This window comes from Vulpes lagopus, chromosome 1, assembly GCF_018345385.1.
Source record: "Vulpes lagopus strain Blue_001 chromosome 1, ASM1834538v1, whole genome shotgun sequence".
NCBI lineage: Eukaryota > Metazoa > Chordata > Mammalia > Carnivora > Canidae > Vulpes > Vulpes lagopus.
Genome location: NC_054824.1, coordinates 17,557,551 through 17,583,845, shown reverse-complemented (window position 1 = coordinate 17,583,845; position 26,295 = coordinate 17,557,551). Strand labels below are relative to the sequence as shown.

The 26,295-nt window shown below is 38.2% G+C and overlaps 1 protein-coding gene across 8 annotated transcripts in view; it reads left to right on the top strand.

Annotated features, from left to right (window-relative positions):
* Window positions 1-26,295, top strand: part of KLHL32 (kelch like family member 32) — a 228,684-nt gene that overhangs the window by 43,757 nt on the left and 158,632 nt on the right. For all 8 annotated transcript variants that reach the window (XR_005989535.1, XM_041767394.1, XM_041767376.1 and 5 more), the window contains 2 exons: window positions 3,853-3,928; window positions 11,412-11,592. Coding sequence is in view for 7 of the 8 variants with exons in the window: in XM_041767394.1 (XP_041623328.1) it covers window positions 3,906-3,928; window positions 11,412-11,592 (204 nt within the window). In the remaining variant the exon portion in view is untranslated. The remainder of the gene's footprint in view (window positions 1-3,852; window positions 3,929-11,411; window positions 11,593-26,295) is intronic.

The window sequence follows — 26,295 nt, the reverse complement described above, 5'->3', positions numbered from 1 at the left end:
TTATAGTTTTGGGATCATGCATATGGGAGGCTGAGATGAATACATTCTAGAACTCATAGAATAGCCCGGTCCTATGTGCCCTTGGGCTCAGAAAGTTTTAGATGGTCTCCACTGAAAGGGACTTTGAATGTAATTATTCTTAATTCACAGAAAAAGAACTACCTCATTTGTTTTCAACTCCATATAGCACTACCTTTTGGGCTTGTGTGATTGTATCTCTAATGGGCTGTGAGCACCCCTGAGAGCTAGATGCTTGGAGAGCCATTCTAGCCTTTCTTCTTCGGTCTGCTCCTGGAGCCCTGCCAGGGTGGTCCAGCCCTGAATCCATTTCTGGATTCTGAGGAAGGGAAGGGTGGGAGACTGGCAGGGATCTCCTTGGGCTTATGAGAAGAGCTAAGTGCCCTGATTTAGGAAGAAATCTACAGCCCCTCCCCACCCCCCAACCACCCACAGGAAAAGTGGAAGTGAGCAGGAGGAGAGATAGGGGTCTGGCTGAGTGAAGTAGACTCTTCATGTAAGGGAAACTTAAAATATAAAGTATAGCTAATAACCTTAAAATATAAAAACAAGTGTTACTTATACAAAAACCAAGATTATAATTCAAGGACACAATTTATATAAAAGTATATATGGTAAATAGTAAATAACATATAGTAAAAATAATAAATATAAATAATAATAAACCTTTCAGAGGCGATTCATCCTTTATCTTATTTTAATTCACCTTTATATATTTATTTATTAAAGAGTTTACTTATTTATTCATGAGAGACAAAGAAGGAGAGAGGCAGAGACTTAGGCAGAGGGAGAAGCAGGCTCCATGCAGGGAGCCCCATGTGGGACTCAATCTTGGAACCCCAGGATCACATCCTGAGCTGAAGGCAGAGTCTCAACCCCTGAGCCTTTAAAATGGTGTCTATTTCACTAAACTAATTCACCTTTAAAATGGTGTCTATTTCACTAAACTAATTCACCTTTAAAATGGTGTCTATTTCACTAAACTAATTCACCTTTAAAATGGTGTCTATTTCACTAAACTAATTCACCTTTAAAATGGTGTCTATTTCACTAAACTAATTCACCTTTAAAATGGTGTCTATTTCACTAAACTAATTCACCTTTAAAATGGTGTCTATTTCACTAAACTTTGTAGGACAGAATGTTCTAATTAGGTAATTTATTTTATTTTATTTTTTATTTTTATTTTTTAAGTAGGCTTCACACCATGCATGGAGCCCAACACAGGTCTTTCTTGGTCTTTCTTTCTTTCTTCTTTCTCTCTTTGTTTCTTTCTTTCTTTCTTTCTTTCTTTCTTTCTTTCTTTCATCTTGTATATATTTTTTTATTGGAGTTCAATTTACCAACACATAGCATAATACCCAGTGCTCATCCCGTCACGTGCTCCCCTCAGTGCCCGTCACCCAATCACCCCAACCCCCTGCCCTCCTCCCTTTCAGCCACCCCTCATTTGTTTTCCAGAATTAAGTGTCTCTCATGTTCTGCCAACACAGGTCTTGAACTGACAACCTGGAGTTCAAGACCTGAGCTGAGATTAAGAGTTGGATCCTTAACTGACTGAGCCCTCCAGGCACCCCTAATTAGATAATTTCTGAGGAGAGCTAATTCAGTGAGTTGGTCTCCAAACAGCAAGGGAACAGCATAAGAATCTATCTTATGATTTCTAATTATGTTTGGAATGTCTGAAAAATATCAACTTAAATGTGTTCTTTAATAATGGATTATTTTAACTTTTAGGATTCTTGTTCTCCATTTGTCCAGTTATTGGGTACATTTACAAGACTTTCAGAAAGATAAGGGTTTTTTTTTTAATATCTCTCTGTAATAATAAATGTTCTTTTGCCATTTTAAAGTTCAAGTGTCCATCTCTGTTTGTGTTTGTGTTAGCCTGTGAGAGCCTGGAGTTTATAACCCAGATTCTGGAAAGAAACTGTAGCAGTGGTAGGTTGCTAGGAAAGTCTCTCAGCTAATTAAACAACGTGCCTTGAATTGTTCTGAGTCTCCATACTGCCCAGTCATACTGGATCAATTGAAAATGATACTCATTTTGGGGATTGTCAAAACTTAAATTAGAAATACATGAAATTCTAGACATCCTATTTTCAATAATTAAAGAAAACCAGAAATAAAAAATATAATTATATGAAAATGTTCAAAACAACCTAATGTTCAAGAACAGTGAAATACTTAAAGAGATTTTGATATATCCACATGAATTACTATACAGTCATACCAGCTTCAGGTTTATATAGAATGTAGCAAATACTGTATTTTAGTTAGGTTAGAAATCATAGCTCTCTCTCTTTTATACAAATCAACAGAAATAGGTGCAGTTTAATATATTACTTTCTTAAGTGTTTTCACAGTTACACTTTGCAAAATAAAATTGAGACAGAAGGGGAGCCTGTTTAAGATTATCCAGAATAGAATTAATTTTGCCACTTGAGTGTATTAGAAAACAGGAGCTAGACCCACTAGTGAGAGTTGTAAAGCATAGTCGTGGACTGCGTTCCAGATTATTTAAATAATTTACTTTTTTTTTAAGATTTTATTTATTCATGAGAGACAGAGAGAGAGAGAGAGAGAGAGAGAGGCAGAGACACAGGCAGAGGGAGAAGCAGGCTCCATGCAGAGAGCCCGACTAGGGACTCGATCCCGGGTCTCCAGAATCATGCCCTGGACCAAAGGCAGGTGCTAAACCGCTGAGCCACCCAGGGATCCCAATAATTTACTTTTTTGTTTAGAGTTACATCAGTGATTGAACACAAAGGTTGGGAGGGGGACTAGAAGGGGGCCTTTGAGGTGGGAAGTGGGATTAAGAGAGTATACAGCCAAGGAGCTATTTCAAGCCTGACAGCTTTATTCTATCGTATATTTATAGTTATTCTAATCTTAAAGCTCCTCTAAGAATCTGTTTTCCATTTCCTACAAATTTTCATCCTTTCTCTCTCTAATTTTTTTCATCTAATTTTCAGAAATCTGCACCTTGAATAGAAAATTATCTTTCTGGGGACACCCGGATGGCACAGTTAAGCCTTTGGCTCAGTTTCATGATCTCAGGGTCATGAGATTGAGCCCTACATGGAGCTTTGTGCTCAGTGCCAAGTCTACTCAAGACTTTCTCCCTCTCCTGCTCCTCCCCCCTAAAATAAATAAATCTTAACAAAAAAAAGATACTCAAAGTACTTAAAATTATCTTTCTGTAGATTCTTAGCCAAAACATACTTGATTTTTTTAAAGATTTTATTTATTTATTCATGAGAGACACACAGAGAGAGAGGCAGAGACACAGGCAGAGGGAGAAGCAGGCTCCATGCAGGGAGCCTGATGTGGGACTCCATCCCGGATCTCCAGGATCAGGCCCTGGGCTGAAGGTGGCAGTAAACCACTGAGCCACCCGGGTTGCCCAACATACTTGATTTTAACCTAATTTCACTAATATTCAGGTATGGAAGAAAAGTAAAATTGCTATAAAGGACAAGTCAGCTAGTATCTATGGTTAAGACTTTGTAGCTTTATTTTATCAAATCTTAATTTTTCCCTTTGGCCATCTGATTTTTAATTTATTACTGTAACTCTTAATTTAGCTATTGTTGGTTCTCAGTCACATTTTACTACTTAGTCCCTGAAGTTCCAGTGAAGTGAAAAAACTTAAAGACATCTTGAACCATTGCTTATTAAAGAGCATTCAGTCGAAATGTTGAATCTTGACTATGAAACTCCCCCAGATGGCTCCTTGGGGCTCTAAAGCATTCGTATTATGAAGGCCCAGAGGGTGCTTTTTGGCCTTTAGCTCACTGTGCTTTATTTTTTTTTTCTTGTCTTTTTATTCAGCTGGAATGCTTGCAAACTGCTAAGGCTGAGATCCTGAGGAACCCAGCTGGAGAATGCCGTCTGAACGCTGCCTGAGGTTGGCCCCATAGGAGCTTCCTTGTTTGGTGTTGTGAGCCTTGAAATAGTCACACTGCACATCCCAGGGCTGAGCATCCCAGTACTCAACACATATTTAAAGGAATTAAGCAAACCAGTCAGAGTGTGTGTGAGTTTAGTATTGTAGCACATGGGTTAACCACTGTGATCTTATTTACTGGTCATACCCAGGTACCTTTCATGGTTCTTTGAATGATAGTACTTATTATCCTTTTCTTATTTGGGATATCTAAAAAAAATATATACTTCTGTAAAGGTATATGATTTAAAAAGAATCAGAAAACTACTTCTATATGACTATCATCCCCTTTACAGCAGTCACTTTGGGGAATGTGATACATATTCTCAAAACACTCAACATTTTCTTATAATAATTCATTTATTTATAGATATTTATTGAGTCACACACTTTACTTGATGCAGAGAACCCAGCAGTGAATAAAACAGATAAGGTTCCTGCCCTTATAAAATGTATATTCTATGGGGGAAACAGATATTAAGCAAATCACACCCAGTAGCAATGCAAATATAATTGTGAAAAGTGCTTTGAAGGAAGGGTATAGGGTTGATAGAGTGAGAAACTGTCTTCCTGTAGAAGGCTCTATAATCTGAGATCTTAAGCATGGGATGACATGGGGAAATGCTCTGGATCAGGAAGGAACTTGGCATATTCCTAAAATTCAGCGTGCAGTCGATAAGAAAACATAGGATACTTTTTTTTTTTTTTTGAATATTCTCGGTGGAGGTAAGTCTTCATTATCCTCTGAAGAAACAGTCAAAAGGATCTTCAGAGCAAAGAATAAGAGAGGTGTGAAACATAGGAAATACTTCCTTTTTATTAAGAATTGGGTATGTCTCTGAAATAATGGGACCAGCTTTCTTCCACTACTCTGAAGCTATTAGAGTTGACCAGTTCCAACACTATGTTCAGAAATGGAGGGAGGCATTGCTATAGCTGTATGATCAATGATTCTCAGTAGGGTACATCGTGCAGCATCTGGCAACATTTTTGGTAGTCCCTGGGGTTGGAGGTGCTACTAGCATCTAGTCAATAGATGCTAGGGATCCTGTTAAGCACCTTATAATATGCACTGCAAGTCCCCATCACAAATAAGGATCTGGCCCCAGATGTTAATTTCACTGAGGTTGAGAAATCCTGCATTATATCTGGCATCCAGCCAATATAGCAGAGACCATGGTATCTCTCTACCACCACCTCAGCCAAGTGATTTATTTCTGGTTACTTGGATCTCTGTGCATTTTTCCCAAAATTACTTTTTACTTTAAATCTGCCATCTCTGCTTATATTGATCAACTCTGATCCCACTACCATCTGTCCTCCACTGTATTGATCAACTCACCTCCCTACTATCTGTCTTCTATGGTACCATCATCTCTTTAATGGCCATTCCTTCTCTGCTGCAATGCAGAGTCCTTCCTTCCCCACCTTTCAAACTTCCCTTGTGCTCCGAGGAACTGTTGCACCATAATCGTGTGCTCTGCTGTATCATCTCCATCACCCTGAAAAGCTCTTCACCTGCTGACTTCACTGAGACCTGTCCTTTCCTGCGGCACCACCTCTTTTGTAGCCCTGCCAAATGTGTCATTATTATCTCCTCACAGCTCATGTGTTTGGGGGATGGGCAGGGATGTTGTCAGCTTGAGTAAAGAGTTAAGATATAAGGCAGAGAGAGAGGAAGCCCCTGACTCCCCTGACTAGGCTCACACAGGCCACATTTAATCTTCAACCTGCTTATCTCCAAAAATTGTCTCCTTCCTCTAAGCCATCCACTCCCATGGTCACCCTTTGGGCCTTGCATCCCCAGTAGTTGCTATATTTCTGATCACTGCATCAGCTGCTTTACTCTTCAGAATCTCCTCTCTGTCTAACCTGCTAGTTTACCTTCCCCCACTGTGGTTGTATTTTGACTTCTTTACTGGCCCTGTTACTTTTTACTAACCCATCGTCCCTTTCTTTCCCTCATTTCCCTTCTTACCCAGTTTAGATATCATGAGTCTTTTGAATCTTTGATTTCTCTTCCTGCGTTTTTGATGTATTTGCTTGACAATATCCCAACCCAGATGAACCCAGATATCCTTGTTTCCATGCCTACATTGTCCAATGGATATTGGTTCCACCAAATCTTTATATTCAACAAACCAAAAGAATGCTAAGAGTTTTAATATGTGTTTCTGGTCCACCTCTGCCCTCCTGCTACTCAAAGGGTAATCTTTTTCTACCACTGACCCCAGCCATCCTTCTGTATTTTGAATACTATTCTTTCTTCTCAGCAGCCTTTGACTGTTGATTGTCTCTGCATTGTATTCTGGAGGCCCAGCTCTCTTTGTAGTTGAGTCCCAGATTTACACCTCTAGCCAACTCTCTTTCTGAGCTCCAGACCCTGCACCATTCCCTCCCTTTTCCTCAGGGTTTCAACAATTAACATTCTGTATGAGGGGCATGTTCCCTCCTATGAGGAGATCATACTACATAGCACTTGCTCTTCCCCACCTGGAAAACTCTTCTCTCCCCTTTTTGTGACAGTAACTCTCCTCCTTCATCCCCCAGCTCCAGCATTACTTCTGGGAGGCCAGATTATTTGATTAGTGTGTAACTGCCTTGCTAAACTGAATGTTCCACAAGGGTTGCTACCACGTTTGGTTTGTTCACCATTTTATCTCCAGTAGATAGCACAATACCTGGCATAGGATAAATAAATGTTTGTCGAGTGAATGAATGAAGGGAGGAATGGAACAAAACTGTTCATTTATAATTAAGTTCCTTTCTGTATAATCTTTATTACTTCTTAATCAGTCTCTAAGAATGCTGTGTTCTCTTTGCTTATAATTTTGACCATTGCTATTAATTGTTTAGCATTCACTTTAAACTATTTACAAATTACAAATAAAAAGGAAAATTAAGTTCTATTATGGGATTTTAACAGCTTGCTGACTTAAATAATAGGGCTGCTTTAATATTAATATATTTAATTTGTATAGAAATATTTTGATTATGGAATTGAAGCGATTAGGGTACTTAACTAAATAGACTGAATTGAGATAATCACAAATAATTCTAGTACTACCAGTTTTTTTTGCTCATTCTTTTGTTTCTGTGTAGTCTATTTAGGAAATGAAGACCTTTATGTTACTTGGTTGCATTTGATTTATAAGTATGTAATACCTTATTGGTGGCCTTACTTGAAAACTACTTGCATATATTTTGTATATCTAAATACTAGATTAACATTGATATAGAATTGACTTGAATTTTAAAATTTGAAATGCAGATGTTTAAAAACCAGATAGCTGTTTTGGAATTTAAATCTTAGAAACTGACTTTATGAATTTACTTTATGAAAAATGAGACCCTCCGAGATTTCTGTGATCAAAAATGTTAACTCTATAAACTAGAAGTAGTGATTTACACTGTGGCAGAGCTTCACTCTGAGTGGGGTGTACCATGTTATGAATGTTGTGCTCTGCATTTGATTTTTTAGTTTTTGCTATCAATTCTAGAATGAAGGTTAAAGACTTGAAGTCATGAATAGTCCTGTTCCCTGAGAACTCATTTATTTATCTCCCTGTTACTGAATGTTGACATATGGTCAATCAAATATTCCCTGGCATCAATCACTAAAAAGCAATCTGCTGCTCAGAGAGTTTCGGGCTTCCCATGTTGTACCTGCAGAGGCTGTGCCCTGTGAGACACAGGAACAGCCATGCTCCTCAACAGCCTTATGGGATACCTGAAGCCCTTACAGAGTTCAAGTGGAAAGGAATGAGGGATATGTCCCCCTGGGGGCTTACACACTGTCCAATAGAACCATAATGTGAACCATATATATAATTAAAAATTCTCAAGTAGTTACTTTTTTAAAAAAGTAAAAGGAAACTGGCAAAATAAATTTAACTATATAGTTTATTTAATGCAGCATACCCTAAGGCAACATGTAATCAATGTAAAATATTGGTATTTTGCATTCTTTTTTCATACTACATCTAACGTCAAGTGCATTTCAATTTGGACCACCCACATTTCAAGTGGCCAATAACCACCTGTAGCTAGTGGCTGTTGTATTGGACAGTGTACTTCTAGGGGATTCATCAGAGGAAAGACTGTTGGCATTGCCCTGGGAAAGCCAAGTCACCTTCTGCACTTATCTGGGAGTTTTAAGGTGGCAACATTGCTTCCATGGATGACCTTTCCCAATCTTAGAATGACACGCAAATCTGAATACTTTGGGAAATGTGCCTCATGTTTTCTGTTTCTTTTTTTTTCTTCAGTAATTTGGGAAGTTTTAGGAATATTCTCTTTCTTCCTTCTTCATTGTTTCCCAAATAATGGAGGGATATTGTTGGGAAATGTAGTGTGCTAATTTGATGTAAATTATAGATGTCAACGGGGCTGTTTGCAAGCATGTATCTGCAGTTGTTCATAGCTATATATACACTCCTTATCTTAATTTAGACATGATACTTTAGAGTCTCTGATTCACCTCCTCCCTTATTTATGATCACTGACTTCATCAGATGGGCCTGCCACTTTCTAGCTGTGTTCCGTGGTCACACATGCTTTAACATTTAGAGGGTTGAAGTCTTTTGCAGATTTACATCTGAGAGTTGAGTGGGAAGTTACTTTCAGAATATAATAAAGACTTGTTGATTAATAGGCCTTTATTTCTTGCCAAATGTTGGAGTATTTGTTTCTGCTTTTAAAGATTCCTAACATATTGGCTCCAAAATATTTGGGATCTTGTGCCAAGTGTTGCCTTAAATATTTAGCATGTTGTTTTCTTGAAGCTTGACTATTTCAAGCCCAGCTGAATGATCCTGTGAAATTGTGCAGCATCACTATTGTTTCAGAGCTGAGCCCTTTATTCTTTGCCAAATTTCAGTTTACAGCTGCTCTTTCCGTGGCGAGATTTAATCGCTGTCAGTAGATATCTGAAATGGAAATACTGATTCAGTCTTGATAATAAGGACATGAATTGTAGCACTGTATTTGGAAAATGAGTAAGGAAACAGTTTAAAGCAATTATTTTAACATATTATGCTGTTCCACTAAAAATGAAATTTTAAAATACATTTATTTAACATTTAAGGTGTTATTAAAAGGGAGAAAAGTAATGGGTGCTTCAAATAAATTTTCAATGAGAGTTTCAAATAATAAGTAATAACTAGAATCTCTTTTTCTGTCTCCAAACTTATCTTAGTTGCAGTGCAAAGATAAATATTTTTGAAGCCTGATTTCAGATATTTCTTATCACTATCTCTTGTTATTATCTTCATGTGTATTCTTTTTAAAAGGCAACTTTGATTTTGAGATAACATGAATAATATATGCATAATATAAAACAAAGTTTGTATGGACTTTGTGATTTTTTTTTTTCCCTCTTCACAGTTTTTTTGAGATTTTTGGGATAGTCTTCTCAGTTTGTTATGTTGTTTTGTCTTTTTGATGTTGTTTTTAAGTAGGAAGGTGAATTACATTATTGTGTTCTTGGATAGGTTCTCAAAATGCCTGATCTCTTGGACCTTCGGTTTTCTTATCTGTAGAATAGAGATAATAATCGTGCCTGCCTCATAAGATTGTTAAGATGATTAAGTGAATTAGTAATTATAAATCAGTAAGGATACTTCATGGAACATAAGAAGACTGTTTGTAAAAGACATAAAAACATCCTTTTAAGAAAGATTTTAAAAAAACTATCCTAGAACTTTACTTTAGCAGATAGAATATTTCTGCTACTATTCTATTCCCTTATTGCTTTAATTGAGTGATGCTAATTAATCTGCATTCCAGGCTTTGCATAGAAATTTGTATTAAAAAGTTACTTATGCTTCCGAATGTGGTTTTCAGTTACTGATTTTAAATGTCTACCGATAGCTGGAGCTGCAGGATGAATATTCAATGACAGTAACCATTTCAAAACTCACTGCTGGATTTCAACTGAAAATAATCCTCCCACCTTCCCACGAGAACTTCCTATATCCTCACCTCCTGCCAAGTTTTTTTTTGTTGTTGTTTCAATAGTTCTGACATTTCTGAGGCTTCTCAGTCAGAAATGTCCAATAAAGCTTACGAGGCTGTACTCTGCATCTCACAGGAAGCATTTGGTTCACTTTAAGGTGGTGGCCTGTGTTGAAGTGCAGTTTACCAGCTGAGTGGCACCACAGGCTGGGCAGAGCTTTGTTAAATAAACTAACCATGTAGACTAGTCGCCAGTGGCGACTCCCTGGCTTCTGTGAGTGGCTCTTTCACATTCAGAGGGAAGAACTGGGTACAGAAGTTGTCAGGATAGGAGAGACGATGCTCAGTCATCCCGATGGTATCTTCCCTCAGCTTCCAGAAGAGTCCACAAGCCAGAAACCGGGCTTGATGGCCCTTGTTCTCATTCTGGGAGTAACTTAGATTGGTATAGCTCACCCATCCTGATCTCCTGCCATTTCTGAGATTTTAGAGTCCTGTGGAGACTCTATTCATAGATCTAGGCTGGAGTTGTTCATAGCTATCTACACACTCAGGGTAGAACATTATGTGTTCATGGCACCACTTCCACCTTATTTTGGCAAGATCTGGGGTTTCACTTAGGAGTTCTGAAGAACATAGGATGGATATTTTAAAATAGGGTAAGGAGTGAAGGGCTAAGTTTCACAATGAGCAAATTTAGCAATTTCAAAAAATAGAATGGAAAATAAAATTATATAGTCATTCCTAAATATAGTACAATGACCACATACAGAGATAGAAAGCTGATAATATAGATATATTTTACTTCCAGCCTTAGATTTTTTTCATTTACCATGACATTTCTTTTGATGTTCTCCTAAAGCACATAATTACCCAAGTTTAATAATCATCTGCTGTGGTTTAATTAATTGCCTTTTACATGGAGTGACTAGTGGCAGCTCTTTTTTCTCTAACCAACACTTACTCAGTTTTGTTTTATTTATTAATGTAATAATAACATGCATTACATTAATGAGGGGAGATATGGCAACTTCCTATATCTCTAATGAGTCTGGGGTCCCATGGATTCTGTGCTAGATCAGGGCATGGTGGTGATCATGTTCTGAGCTTGCACTAACCCCACACAGGTGGTACAAAGCTAGAGAAGGAATTAGAGTTAGGGCAGGGGTCGCAGAGAGGACAGATTCACATATGTACACACATCCAGATACACATCGGGAGAAAGTGCTGCACTCAGAGATGTGCATATCCATATCCAGGGGACAGAGGCCCAGAAGCAGAGGCTCACAGGCCCACGGACATGGGCCAATACACAGACACAGATGGACACACAAAAAAATGCAAACTCAGAAAGAGAAGCATTAGTAGGAAAGAGAAAGACACCCTAACGGGGTGAGGAAAAGAGACTGGTGCTGAGGGGGTGAGGTAGCACGGGGGCCACAGGGGCTGGCCAGCGGAAGAGTGTTGATGTGATTGCTCTCTTTCGTAGTATTCAAGAAATGCTGACAGGCCAGAGGCTCTGCCACTCGGAATCTCACAATGATAGTGTCTTGGCAGCGCTGAATCAACAGAGAAGTGACGGCATCCTCTGCGATGTCACCCTGATTGCCGAGGAACAGAAATTCCATGCTCACAAGGCAGTCCTAGCAGCATGCAGCGACTATTTCCGGGTAAGTTGGGGTAGTTTGTTTGTTTGGTTGCTTATTTGCTTCTGTTAAGATATTATTCAACGGAGGATGACAAAGTTTCCTGAAGTGGCAGGCAACCTCAGTCAGTTAGATGACAGTTCCCAGACTTGGGAATGTTGGGGGGGCTTTCCTGGGGCAGAATGAGATTGGGGTTCCAGTGGGATACTCTCTGGGCTGGACACCCAGATGTCCCTCCAGTGGAGAACAGACTTTGCATCTGAGCCAAAGGGTGTTTGATACCATCCCACCATAAGGCACTGTGATGTTGTAGTGCCCCATAATGGGTGTGAACTGGGGGATATGATGTTTCTAGATTCAGGATCAGAAGGACAATCTGTAAAATAATTGGTTAAAATTTAAAACATTCATAAATATATGTATTGTTTCTGATTTTTAAATTTTCTATGCCATCTCATCTTACTGCTTTCCAACTATTTGCTCCAGAGATAGAGATACAGTTGACCAAATGGACTTTTATGGTTGATAAATGTGTGTTGGTCTGAAGGCATGTGGTCTTGTTTAGTAGAACTTTAGAGCTTGGTTTTCAGTGGCTAATGAGATATGGTGAAATATTTATTGCTTTATTTTAATTCCAGTATAGTTAACATACAGTGTTATATTAGTTTCAGGCATACAATATAGTGATTCAGCACTTTCATATATCACCTGGTGCTCATCACAACAAGCACCCTCCTTAATCCCCATCACCTATTTCACCCATCCTCCCACCCACCTCCTCTCTGGTAACTCTCAATTTGTTCTTTGTAGTTAAGGGCCTGTTTCTTGGTTTGTCTCTCTCCCTTTGTCTTTTTGCCCCTATGATCATTTGTTTTATTTCTTTTATTCCTCATATGAGTGAAATCATATGGTATTTGTCTTCTCTAACTGACTTATTTCACTTAGCATTGTACTTTCTAGCTCTATCCATGTCCTTATGTGTTTATTGCTTTTTTAAAGAATAAAATATACAGTATGGTTATAGCTAACTAAATGTCATTTATTTAGTACTGCCTATGATTGAAGTAAGTGGTAGAAAAAAACTTTGTATACATTTATCATGTAAATGAGAATAGAAATTAATTGTGATTTTTAAAATTTCCCTTACCAAGGTCTCAGAATGCTACAGAAAACCAACTTAGGCCATGGGCAATTTGTTGGTTTGATTTGTATAATTCCAATAATAATCTTGGTTTTGATGTCTGAGAGACAATATCAACTGCACTCAATTGCCAGCCAGCAGTTAAACAGAATTTTCAAAGATGCCAAATCATAAAATAAAGTCTTTTTTTTTTTTAAAGTATTTTAAATGTGATGAAACCTAGTTGTGTAGAGGAACAAGAGGAAGGTATTTAAGATGTCTATAAATAAAAAGTAGGGATTTAGTTCTCAACTATAGATATGAAGCAGAATATCTGAAAAGTGATCTTTTAGTTCATTAATATAATGTTACATTCTATATTCTATATACTCACACATTGTCAGGCATTAATTTTCCAGAAAGGTTATATTATTCAGGGGTGTTTTCAAACAACATACTTTGGGTTGTTATATATGACATGTGCACATTATATAATAATAAGTTTGTCTTCCTGTAGACCATAATAGAGCCCTCTTGTTACTTAGCTTCCCTCTTCTTAGGTCTCTGCTGGCTGGCTTTTTAATTTAATTTTGGGAAATGGTTTGATTTTGTGCATGTGTGTATGTGAGAGAGAAAGCATGTGAGCAGGTGCATGTTACTTGTTTGCTGCTACTCCAAGGCTTTCATCTCTTCCACCATAATACCCCTGATACTCTGTTAGGTTACACAGAGAGAATGCCTCTTTTATAACACCATGTTACAAAGCTCATGAAGAAAGCTATATTATTCCCATGATGCAGATAAGGAAACTGAGGTGCCACATGTTTAAATAACTCACCCAAGGACTGCCAGATATTAGGTAGAATAGCTGATTTTTCTTTTAAAGATTTTATTTATTTATTCATGAGACAGAGAGGCAGAGACACAGGCAGAGGGAGAAGCAGGCTCCCTGCAGGGAGCCCAATGCAGGACTCGATCCCGGGACTCCAGGATGACGCCCTGGGCCAAAGCCAGACGCCCAACCACTGAGCCACCCAGGCGTTCCAGAAGAGCTGATTTTTGCACATGGGAGCATGTTTCCTTGAGTATCAAGTTGTGGTTTTTCCCTTTAAGCATGTGCCTTGCTGGATTCATACACAGTTCTTTTAAGCTCACAGCCTGCCTGTGAGATGAAAATTAAGTGACTTTTGTAGTGAGTGTTCAGATGGATGAATGAAAACAAAGCTGAAACTGTTGGTACTTTTAACTCTCTTCTAGGCACAGTATTGAGTTCTGGAGTTACAGCATTTAACCACACATACCCTGAGCCCTGTGGAATATGTAATATAGATATTCTACCAAAAGTAGTTTTTGTTTTGTCTGCTACCCCTTTTGTTAGTTTTTGTGGCAAAGTGAACCACTCCCAAAACTAGAAGATGCATAGTTCTCAGGTCTGTCAGTTCTACCGATTAATGCTGGATTCATTTTGACATCATCAGTAACTGGACTGTTAGCTGGGGGCTGGATGACCTAAATTGGGCTTGTTCACATTTCTGGTGATTGTGAGGCTCTTGGCTGGGATGGTAGGGGACACTGGGCACGTATTTCTCACAGACAGGCTAGCCTGAGCTTTTTCACATGACTATAAATTAAAAAAAAAAAAAAAACAGCCAGAAAGAGGCTAAGGTACTTTTTCAATCTTCTATTTGTGTCATATTTTTTGATGTCCCATTGGCCAAGGAAGTTTACACCATCAAGCCCAGAATCAGTGTAAGAGGGTAGACCAAAGGGCATAGATGCAGGAGGGGAATGAATTTGTTGCCATTTTTGCAACCTCCTGCTATCAATAACCGTCAAGACTGTGATTTTATCCTATTTGCAAGCCAGCAAGTTAGCCGAACACAGTTTCATAGATGCTGGTAGAAGGTATGAGACTCCAAAGTCAGAGACAGTTTATTACTCATAGCAGCAGTCTATGAGTCTCAGTTTATTGGCACCTAATCCCTGAGACTATTCCCACAGATGAGGGCCAGCTTCCATTACTGAACACAAAATGGACTGCCTTATCAGAGAGGATCACTGAGTTCAGGAAATCCAAATCTTTTATAATGGTCAGGAAACATGTCTGTTTTTTGCTCTGGAGGGACATACTAGCATACTAGACAGTAAGCATGCTTACCCTTGGCTCTGTAAGGAGACACAGTATCTTCCAGGATTGTAAGCAAAACTGCTTTTTCTCCTAAGGGAGACACCTCTCTGTCTGCCAAAGATGTTTGCTATAGAAATATCCTTGAAAAGGAGTTCGGAACAAAGGACAGCCAGTGCCTCACTCACAATATATGCAAAAATGCAAGAGAGCTGTGGAGAATTGTCTTCCAATGACCACATGCCCTAAACTAGAGTTATGTTTGTTTTTTTTGTGTCTTATGCTCTACCACCCTGAAACACCTAGAAACAGTCTCCTGCTTTTGTAATTTCTGTATCTCTCACAACATGTATAATGTTGCCTCAGGCATAGTGCTCAATAAATATTTACTGAGTGAACAAGGAAATGTTTTCTAATTGTCCTAGATTCCATGTATATTTCAATACTTAATATCCTGAATATTAAAAATATGTAAATGATTGATGGATTTTTCTTTCTAGTGTAATTTGTTCAAGTTAATTAAGTACCTTCATATAAATTAGACTTTGGTACTTTGTACTTTGACATCTGGCAGATTGTTTTTAATCTGAAGTAATTGTTTTGATTGAGGAAAAGGTAATCTTGCAAGAGTGAGAAGGCCCGAGTTTTTTTTTTTTTTTTTTTTTTTTAGAAGTTCCGAGTTTTGATGTAAACTGCTTCTTAGATTGATCCAGGAGTTGGTGTCAGCTTTTCTTGCTTAAAATATAAATAACAAGCAGTTGAGCACCAAGTACTGTGGCTTCCTGTCATTATCAACATTGTAAAAGAAAAAGTAAAGACATTTATAGCCAAATTATAATGATTTAAAAAAAATAAAAATTAGGCTTAATATCAGCAATGTAGGGACAACATGGCAATAGTCAAATACTATAACTGAATCGGACCAGGGACTTCTTTTATGAGTGGAAGCAGTGGAGGAAGAAAGGGAAGAGCTTTGGAGTTAGGTCTCCATTTGAAAAAAGCAGCAGGGACAATTTCTCTGTTCACCACCGTTTCCCAGAGTGCCCAGCAAATAGGTGCTATTCTAAATAATATTTGTTAGGTTATTCATTCTCCTTACTATCTATTCTCTGAGCATAGACAAGTCATCTTACCTCTGTGAGCTTGCGTTTTTTCATCTGTAAATTGGTGATCATAAAGCACAACTCTCAGAATGGCTTGATATAGAGACTTAAATGAGATAAAGCATATAATGTACTAAGCACTGTCTGACACACAGCAGACTTGCAATAAACATTAGCTGTTTCACTCATTGTACTGACCTGTGAATCCTGGTCCTGTTTGTCCTAGCTGCTTGTGGGAAGATATAACAACTTATCTTTGGGTTTACCAGGTTGCAGACTCACTCACCTTTTGATGGGTCAGAATAACTTTTTGGTTCTATCCTTTCCCACCTGTTTATTTTCTGAATCTGATACTCTTTTCTTCTTGCTTATAACATTCCAGTAACCATTTAACTTTTCTCTTCTACTGGTTGTTCCTTTGCAAACCATTGTGCAAATGACTGCGTGGTTAGCTTTCACTTCCCTGCCCAAATCCTCCAGAGCTTCTCACTTGCACATTTGCCAGACTCCCGGAGTATGCCTTCATGCTGTGTCATTATCATCCATCTTCATCTTTGTTCCCCCATTTATTCATTTGAAATTGCAGCCATACTGTTCTGCAAATATACTCCATTGCACTTGAGGGTCTTTCCACTTCTCAGCCTTGCTAATGACCATTCTTTCCACCCTAATGTCCTACTCACCTCTTCAGTTTACACTGTCTATCTTTGAAGGCTTATCACAACCAACAAGTGTGAAGATTTTCATGAAGCCTTACCTGTCCACCCTCTCCCACTTCCGTAAATTCATATTCAGGTTCTTCCTTTTCTGAAATCTTAAAACTGTAGCCTGTCTCTCTCAAGGAATTAAAGATCAACAAAATGAAAGGAGAGCCTCTGGAATGGGAAAAAGTATTTACACATCTATCTGTTAAGGCATTAATAGCCAAAATATATGAGGAACTTGTGCAATTCAATAACAATGATAACAAAAAAACCCAAAATAAATGCTATGATTAGAAGTAGGCAAAAGATCTGAATAGACATTTTTTTTCAAAGAAGATGCACAAATGGCCCACAGGAAATCCAAATGTTTTATAATGGTCAGGAAACATGAGCATGAACAGGTATAAGCTCAACATCACTAATCATCAGGGAAACGCAAGTAAAAACCACAGTGAGATGTCACTCCATATCTGTTAGGATGGCTATTACCAAGGCAAAAAATAACAAGTGTTGGTGAAGATGTGGAGAAAAGGGAACCTTCCCACAATGCTGGTAGGAATGTAAATTGGTGCAGCTACTACAGAAAATGATACGGAGGTTTCTCAAAAAATTTAGAAAATGAAATTACCATATGATCCAATAATCCCACACCTGGTTATATATTGAAAGGAAATAAAATCAGGATCTTGAAGGGATGTTCTTTGCAGCATTATTCATAATAGCCAAGACATGGAAACAGTGTCCACACAGATAAATGGATAAAGAAAGTGTGAAAAAAAAAAAGAAAGTGTGTGTGTGTGTGCATGCGCACATGCGTGTGTAGCCATGAGAAAGAAGGAAATCCTATTATATGTAACAACATGGATGAACCATGAGAGCATTATGCTAAGTGAAATAAGTTAGGTAGACAAATACCGTATGACCTCACTCATAGAAACAGAGGATAGAATGGTGGTTGCTAGGGGCTGGGGACTGGGTGAAATGGGGATATGTTGGCAAAGGGTGTACATTTCCAGTTACAAGATAAATATGTTCTGGGGATCTAATTACAGCATGGTGGCTATAGTTAACAATATTGTATCATAGGCTTGAAAATTGCTAAAAGAGTAGATCTTACAAATTCTTACCACACGCGCACACACACAAACACACACACGTGCATACTCACACACATACAGAAAAAGCTAACTATGTGAGGTGATGGATGTGCTACCTAACCTTATTGTGGTAATCATTTTGCTGTATATGTATGTATTAAATCATGTTGTATACCTTAAATTTACACAGTGCTAATATTGATTGTATCTTAAAGCTGGAAAATTCTTTTAAAAGGAATAAAAGATTACGTATCGTGTGTTGCAGCCTCTTTTACCAAGAATTTCTCTGAGCGGGCCTAGGTTAGCTGGGGACTAGTCAAGTGCACCAAAGTTCTATTGAACAAAACTGAATGAGGAAGTACTGCATCAGAGGTTGCAGGAGACATTAGGGCCTTGTGAACTAGAGTGTGTTAGAGGTGGGAGGAGGCCAGCCCCTTACCCTCTTCCCCAGGATAGCCCCTCTGACTGGGGACAGAAAAGTCCGCAGGGCCCCAGTGTGGGCAGCCCTGGGCTGTGAGCCACCCTGCAGCTTCTGGAGGCTGTTGTTTAACATTTGCTATCTCTAGCTTCAATCTCCATGAACGCCTACACTTTCTGGCCAAGGAAGCAGATGTCTTGACTGTCTAACATAGCTTCGCATATGTGATGGTAAAGTGATTCAAATATGACATTTTGGAAAGTTAAATATTTGAGCATCATTTTCCATTAGAGCCTGAGCGTGCTCTGCCTATGTAATTTTTAGTTTTGAAAGAAGAGGATAAAGCCATGATTTGAAAAAAAAATCTGTGTTCCATGTATTTTTTTTTTCCATGTATTTTTATAATCAAACTCACCAGCCACTATTAGATTAAAATGGCATGAAAGGCTATTAAATGGGTATATGATATATAATTAGAAATAAATGTTTTTGAGATTCAATAAGCATTTGTTATCTTCCTACTATTTGCTAGACAGAATGAATTTGTAGTCTGGTAGGAGATACAGATATAGACAAATGAGCAAGTAACTGCAGTGTATGTAATTGCTATTAGAGGTTTGGGATAGGGATGCCTTCATGGCTCAGTGGTTGAGCGTCTGCCTTAGGCTCAGGGTGTGATCCCGGAGTTCCGGGATCGAGTCCCGCATTGGGCTCCCTGCGAGGAGCCTGTTTCTTCCTCTCCCTGTGTCTCTGCCTTCTCTCTGTGTCTCTCATGAATAAATAAATAAAATCTTAAAAAAAAAAGAGGTTTGGAATGGTGTTTTGCGGCTTGGGCCTTGTTTGTATCCCTCTTTTCTCTCTGGCATTCTCAGTCAATAATAACAATAATTATAACTACTATTAATTGAGCACTTACCATGCTCCAGGCAGTTATTCTAAGGGCTTACTGTGTATCAACGTGTTTTACCCTCTAAAGAAGCCTGTAAGATGGATATTATTGTCATTATCATCTCCATTTTATTTTTTTTAAAGATTTTATTTATTTATTCATGAGAGACAGAGAGAGAGGCAGGCTCCATGCAGGGAGCCAGACATGGGACTCAATTCCGGGTCTCCAGGATCAGGCCCTGGGCCGAAGGCGGGGCTAAACCGCTGAGCCACCAGGGCTGCCCCTCATCTCCATTTTAAAAACAAAGAAAAGGAGGCTCAAGTTGAAATAATTGATGCAAGAGGCATGAAGAGTGGTGAAGTAAGAAGGGATGAAGGCCTGACCAACATGAGGAGCAGGTAGGGGAGAGAGGAAGACCTGTGTGTGAGGAGTGGTTTGTAGGTGAGAGTGGATGAGATCTAGTACACAGAATCTGCACGGGGGCTTGCAATGGGCGATGAGAAAGAGGAAAGACTCAGCAGGAGTGAGGCCCCTGGCTCAGGAGACCAGGAACTTTGGGAGCAAGGCACCTACACCTGCCACACACCTGAGGCATGGAGGGTGTTGGGAAAAGCACAGCTGCAAGGCATTTTGAAGGAAGCTGTGTGAGCGGGGAAGGCTGAGTGTGAGCACTTGAAGTTCTCCTTGAGGGCAGAGCCAGTGCTGTTTTTTGCTTTTCTGATCCTTGCATCCCAGCACCTGCTGTAGTGCCTGGCGTCCCCCCAGACTGCCAATATCCATTCTCCCCAATTGCAGTCTGATTGGCCCAGTTTCTTGCTGTGTCCATGTGGGTGCGGCCTTACCAATCCCTTCCTCAGAATTTTTCCCCTAAGGACACCCATTACATGTGTTATCTGTTTAACATTAGCCTTATTTCATAAGAAAGTTCCCTGTGAGAGCTTGAAGGTCATAGCACTGCTGACCTTAAAAACATATAAATGAGATCACTGTTGGGCTCATCCAGTTTCCCATTTGGTGGTTTTATAGACTCTTCCTTAACATTTCTGTTTCTCAGAAATCATATATAAGACATATTGTGTTTATCACATTAAGGATAAACAGCAACATAACATTGGCAGTTCTTTGCTTCCAGCCACCGCGCCTGCAGCCTCCTGCCTCTATCCCTAGCCTGCTCCCCAGCTCCTATCCATTCTTCAAGGCCCCCATGGGCTTCCAACAGAGGATCTTTTGACCTAAAAAAATAAAATGAAGAATAAAAACAAATGCCCTTTGTAAACCCTCAAGTGCTATATGAATATTAAAGGACTTATAACAGTTTTTGTCTTTCATTCGGTCACCCTGCCGTGACTTTCTTCCATGCATGTTCTGAGCAGTCCCTGGTCACCATGCTATAATTTTGATTCACTTGTTTTGTTTACAGGAATATTGTCACAGTCTGATTAGGACAGCCCTCAAAAATTAAATTTTAGGTGGGGGTTACTTACAACCAACCATCCTTTGCAGAAAAGAATTGAATAAAAATACTGGAAAAATAACCCCCAAATCCTTCCATACATACAGTAATAATTTTTAGTTGATCTTTATAATAGTTGCTATAAGTATGTAAATCTCTACTGCTGTCCTAAAAAGGTAAAGCACTGTTCTGCAGTTATTTAATTGGTGCCTAAATATCACTAAAATTAAATCCCATGATGTTCAGTATTTCCATAGTCCATTTTATACTGGCCTATCCTATGATTAATTACTTTGGGGTTGAACAGTCACTCCTGACTTCTATGGTTATTGAGTACTTATGCTGAAACAGCAGCATTACTAATTCTTTTTTTTAAGGCTTTTTTTTAAAAGATTTTTATTTATTTATTAATGAGAGTCAGAGAGAGAGAGAGAGAGAGAGAGAGAGAGAAAGAGAGAGAGGCACAACATAGGCAGAGGGAGAAGCAGGCTCCATGCAGGGAGCCCAACATGGGACTCGATCCCCCGTCTCTTAGGATCATGCCCTGGGCGGGCGCTAAGCCACTGAGCCACCCGGGCTGCCCAGCATTATTAATTCTTGCATGTTTGCACGCTGCTGTGTGTTCTTTCCTTTCCCTAACATATACTTCATGCGTCAATCACAGAAGCATAAAAACATCATTATTACAGTACTTTTGCGTTTTATGGTACACCGATTATTGTTTTCCATCAAATGAATACTTGTTTTAATATTTAATTTTATAAAACCTGTATATAAAAATAATTAAAAAGTAGAGCAGTCTTGGGATCCCTGGGTGGCGCAGCAGTTTGGTGCCTGCCTTTGGCCCAGGGCGCGATCCTGGAGACCCGGGATCGAATCCCACATCAGGCTCCCGGTGCATGGAGCCTGCTTCTCCCTCTGCCTGTGTCTCTGCCTCTCTCTCTCTCTCTCTGACTATCATAAATAAATAAATTAATTATAAAAAAAAAAGTAGAGCAGTCTCTTGGGAATTAAGACATATGTCTGGAGAATGAGGTTTTATCAGCTTTGAAAATACTGTGAAGACTCTAAGGGAGGGTTGGAGGCTGAAGGAATTTTAAAAGGACTACTGGGCAGATTAAGAATACAGAAGAGTGATTCAGATGTACAGTGTTTTTAAAATGTGTATTTCCTTTTTTAAGTTTTATTAGCAAAACCATTAGGAAAATAATTTGCAGGTTTAGCTATCTATTTTCACTATTTGGCTGAATTTTGAAATGGAGAATTTTTAACAGTAGAAAAAGGTAAAAATCCATTTTTATATTGTTGCACATAATATTAGGACCATTGTTATTTCTGCTGTACCCTTTTCTGCTTATAAATCAATTTTGCTCTGTGCAACTGTAAAATTGTTTAGCTCTAATTTTTTTTATTTTAAATATTACAAACATTTCCAGTTTAATTTTCTTTGATATCACTAGGTGTTTAATTTTATATAATATTTTCAATAGAGTAACTATTGCTACTTTAAAAAAATCAACGTGCTTCTTTACTATGGTAAGAACGAATTACTTCTATTCCTAATAATAGGGCCCATGCTGCACATAATTCACTACTTTCTCAGTTCCATAGACATTTACTGAGCATCTACTATATGCAGAAGTGTTTGTGCTGGATGTTGCAAGGGATACAAAAAAAACATCCGCACTGCAGCTCCTGCATCAGAGGTGAAGATTGAGACCTTGGGGTTGTAGGAGATTGCATATCAGGAGAGAAAAGAGCAGAAAAAAATATGTCTGTTGTTAGAACCTAAAGGATGTCTTTACTCAAGTGGCAGAAAGAGAGGGAACATATGGCTAAGGGGACAGAAAAGGAAGAGTCAAAGATATATAAGGATAATCAGCATGTGCATTTTAATCAAAGCCAGAAAAGAAAAGAATTTTAAGGATTGATATATTCTATAGAAGACCAAGGAGGAAGCAGAAAAATGGGGTGTTAAGAAGTTGGTTTCTGTAGAGTGTGAGAGAGGAAGCCAAAATCTAACGGGTGATATATAAAAATATTGATTAGTGCTACGTGTGGTCCGTGGACCGGTGCCAGTCTGAGAAATGCTTGTTAACTGTCCATGCTGATGAGCCACCGAATGTAAATCAGCTACATCATGAAACACTGTGGTAGTTCAACTGGCATTTTTCACAGGAAATCTTTCTCAAGGAAGAAAATAATGAGTTCATTTGTATTCTGGCAGGGATTTCTTACCTTGTGTCGGATGTCTAAGAAGCAGTTTGAAGACAGCCTACTTTGAGGAGTACTGCTGCAGAAAATAACAATGCAGAAACACACAGCTCCATTTTAATTTAAACTTCAATTTTTTTTTGAATCTAGCTTTATGGAGGTATAATTTCATATGATATTGTGTAAATTTAAAGTATACAAGGTGATAATTTGATACATGTATGTGTTATAAAATGATTACCACATTAAAGTTAGTTAACACATCCATTAGTTAACATAGTTACCTTTGTGTGTGGGGGGGTGCATAGGAGATGGGGGAGGAGCTATTAAGATCTACTCTCTTAGCAACTTCCATGCTTACAACATATGATTGTTGATTTAGGCGCTGTGCTGTACGTTAGATTCTCATATTTTAACTGGAAGTTTTGATCCTTCAACCAACATCTTTGCATTTCCACCATCCTCTAGCCTCTGGCAACCAGCATTCTACTGCCTCTATGATTTTGGCTCTTTAAGATTACTCACATGAGTGAAATTAGACAATATTTGTCTTTCTCTGTCTGATTTATATCACTTGGTATAATACCATCAAGATTCACCCATGTTGCAAATGGAAGGATTTCCTTCTTTTTCATGGGCAAATAATATTCTCTGTGAATGTAGATATGTATGTGTGCGTGTATACACGTGTATCCATTTCTTCCCTTTTATCCATTCACCACCAATGGACATGTAGGTTATTTCCATATCATGACTATTGTAAACAATACTGCAATGAACATGGGAGTGCAGATATCTCTTCAAGATTTTGATTTCACTTATTTCGGAATATACCCAAAAGTAGGATTGTTGGATGATATTCTACTTTTAATTTTTTGAGAAACATCATATTATTTTCCATAGTTGCTGTACAATTGATGGAAATTCATCAGTAATGCACAAGAGTCCCCTTCCTTCATATCCTCACTAACACTTGTAATTTCTTCTCTTTTTGATAGTAGCCATCCTAACAGGTGTGAGGTGGAATTTCATTGTGGTTTTGGTTTTCATTTCTCTGATAATTAGTGATGTTGGGCATCTTTTTATGTACCTGTTGACCATCTATATGTCTTCTTTGGAAAAATGTCCATTCAGCTCCTTTGCCCATTTTTTAAATTGGATTGTTTTTCTGCTGTTGAGTTTTATGAGTTCTTTATATAGTTTGGATATTAATTCTTTATAAGATACATGATCTACAGATATTCTCTTTCATTCTGCAGCTTGCCTTTTCACTTTGTTAATGGTTTCCTTTGCTGTGTGAAGCTTTTTTATTTGATGCATTCCCACTTACTTATCTTTATTGTCTTTGTTTTGGTGTCAAATTAAAAAAGTTACCAACAAAACTAATGTCAAGGAACATACTTCTTATGTTTTCTTTTAGGATGTTGAGAGTTTTATGGAAGGATGCTGAATTTTGTTAAATGCTTTTTATGTATCTATTAAGATGATCATATGATTTTTATCTTTCATTCTATTAATATGGTGTATCTGTTACTAATTGGTATGTGTTGAATCACCCTTATGTCTCAGGGATAAATTCCACTTGATCATGATGTATGATCCTTCTAATGTGACGTTGAATTTGGTTAGTATTTTGTTGAGGATGTTTGGATTTATATTGATTAGGAATACAGGCCTATAGTTTTCTTTTTTGTAATGTCCTTATCTGCTTTTGGTATCAGAGTAATGTTGGCCTCATAAAATGAGTTTGGGCGTCGTATTCTGTCCTCTTCAATTTTTTGGTAAGAGTTTAAAAAGGATTAACATTAATTCTTCTTTAAACCTTTGGTAGGATTCACCAGGGAAGCCACCTGGCACTGGGCTTGTCTTTTTTGGGAGTTTTTAAATTACTGATTTACTTTCCTTGTTTGTTACTGGTCAGTTCAGAATCTATTTCTTCATGACTCCATATTGGTAAGTTCCATGTTTCTTGGAATTTATCCATTTCTTTTAGGTTACCAATTTGTTGGTATGCAGTTGTTCAGAGTCTCTTATGAGCCTTCGTATTTTATGGTATTGGTTATATCTCCTCTTTCATTTCTGACTATATAAACTCTGGTACCTCCATACAATGGGATACTATTTAGTGATAAAAAGAAATGAGCTGTCAAGCCATGAAAAGACATGGATGGACCTCGAATGCATGTTACTCAGGGAAAGAAGCCGGTCTGAAAAGCCATATAATATCTGTATGATTCCATCTAAGATTAAAATGCTGGCATTCTGGCTGGCATTCTGGAAGAGACAAACTATGGAGACAGTAAAAAGATTAATGATTGCCAGGGACTGGAGGGAGAGAGGGACAAATAGAGCACAGGCATTTGGGGAGCAGTAGTACTATTCTGTATGATACTATACCAATACATACATGTCAAAATCATAAAATGTACAATACTAAGAGTAAACCTGTATTTAAACAATGAACTCTGATTGGTAATGATGTGTCACTGATGGTTCATCAGTTTTGCAATGCTGGTGGGGAATGTGATAGTGGGGGAGATTGCACATGGGGAGTGGGAAGGGGCTATCTGGAACTCTCTGAACTTTCAACTCACCTTTGCTGTGAACCCAAAACTGGCCTAAAAAATAAAATCTATTAGTTAAATTTTTAAAAATGAGAGAAAAAGTTGTTGTAGGTACCTCATTGCTTTCTCATAGTTGTTTTCATGGAAAATGACCTTTCAATTCTTTTTTTTTTTTTAATTTAACATTGAGTGAGCAATTAGGTTGTAAAAATTAAACATACCCCTTTGGGAATAGACAGCTTTAATACAATAAGTCGTGATTCTAGGAATAATGAGAGTAGATATTTTTAGATGGCAGGCAACACTCTGGAGATGATCTGACTTGCTCTTCCATTAAAAGGCATCGTAATTCATCTGCACAGTGTGTCGAAAACCTGCCTTTGCAGGGTATTGTACTGATGCTGTGGCCAGAGGATGCTGTAAATTCCAGTTTGAGTTCGAGTCGGAAGGCAAAGGACCAATGTTGCAGCTCAAAGGCAGAGAGAAAAAAAATTCTTTCTTACTCAACTTTGTATTCAATATAGACCTTTAAGTGATCAGATGAGGGCCCCCTCACTGGGGAAGGGCCCCTGCTTTACTCAGTCTACTGATTCCAGTGTTAATCTCACCCAAAACACCCTCACAGACACACCCATTAAGGATGTTTAATGAAATATCTGGGTACTCCATGACCCAGTCAGTTCGACACATAAAATTAACTATCACAGATATTGTCTCTGTCCTTAAAAAACTCATATAACTTATAGAAAAAACATATACACATGTTTAATTCAAGGTTGAATAACATAGGAGCACATAATTTGAATCTCACCCTTTTAAGGAGTCAGGTTTTTATATGGGCTCTGGGCTTCCTTAGGTACTATGTCTCGTCCATCCCTCGGCTCCTGTAACATCCTGCCTTCTGACTCTCTAGTCTCTTCTCTAATATCCTAGCTTTGTACAAATCTCACTGTTTGCTTTTTCATTTATTAATTTATTTTTTAAATTATTTATTCCACAGTTGTATATTGACTGCCTACTAAGTACTAGGCACTGTTGTA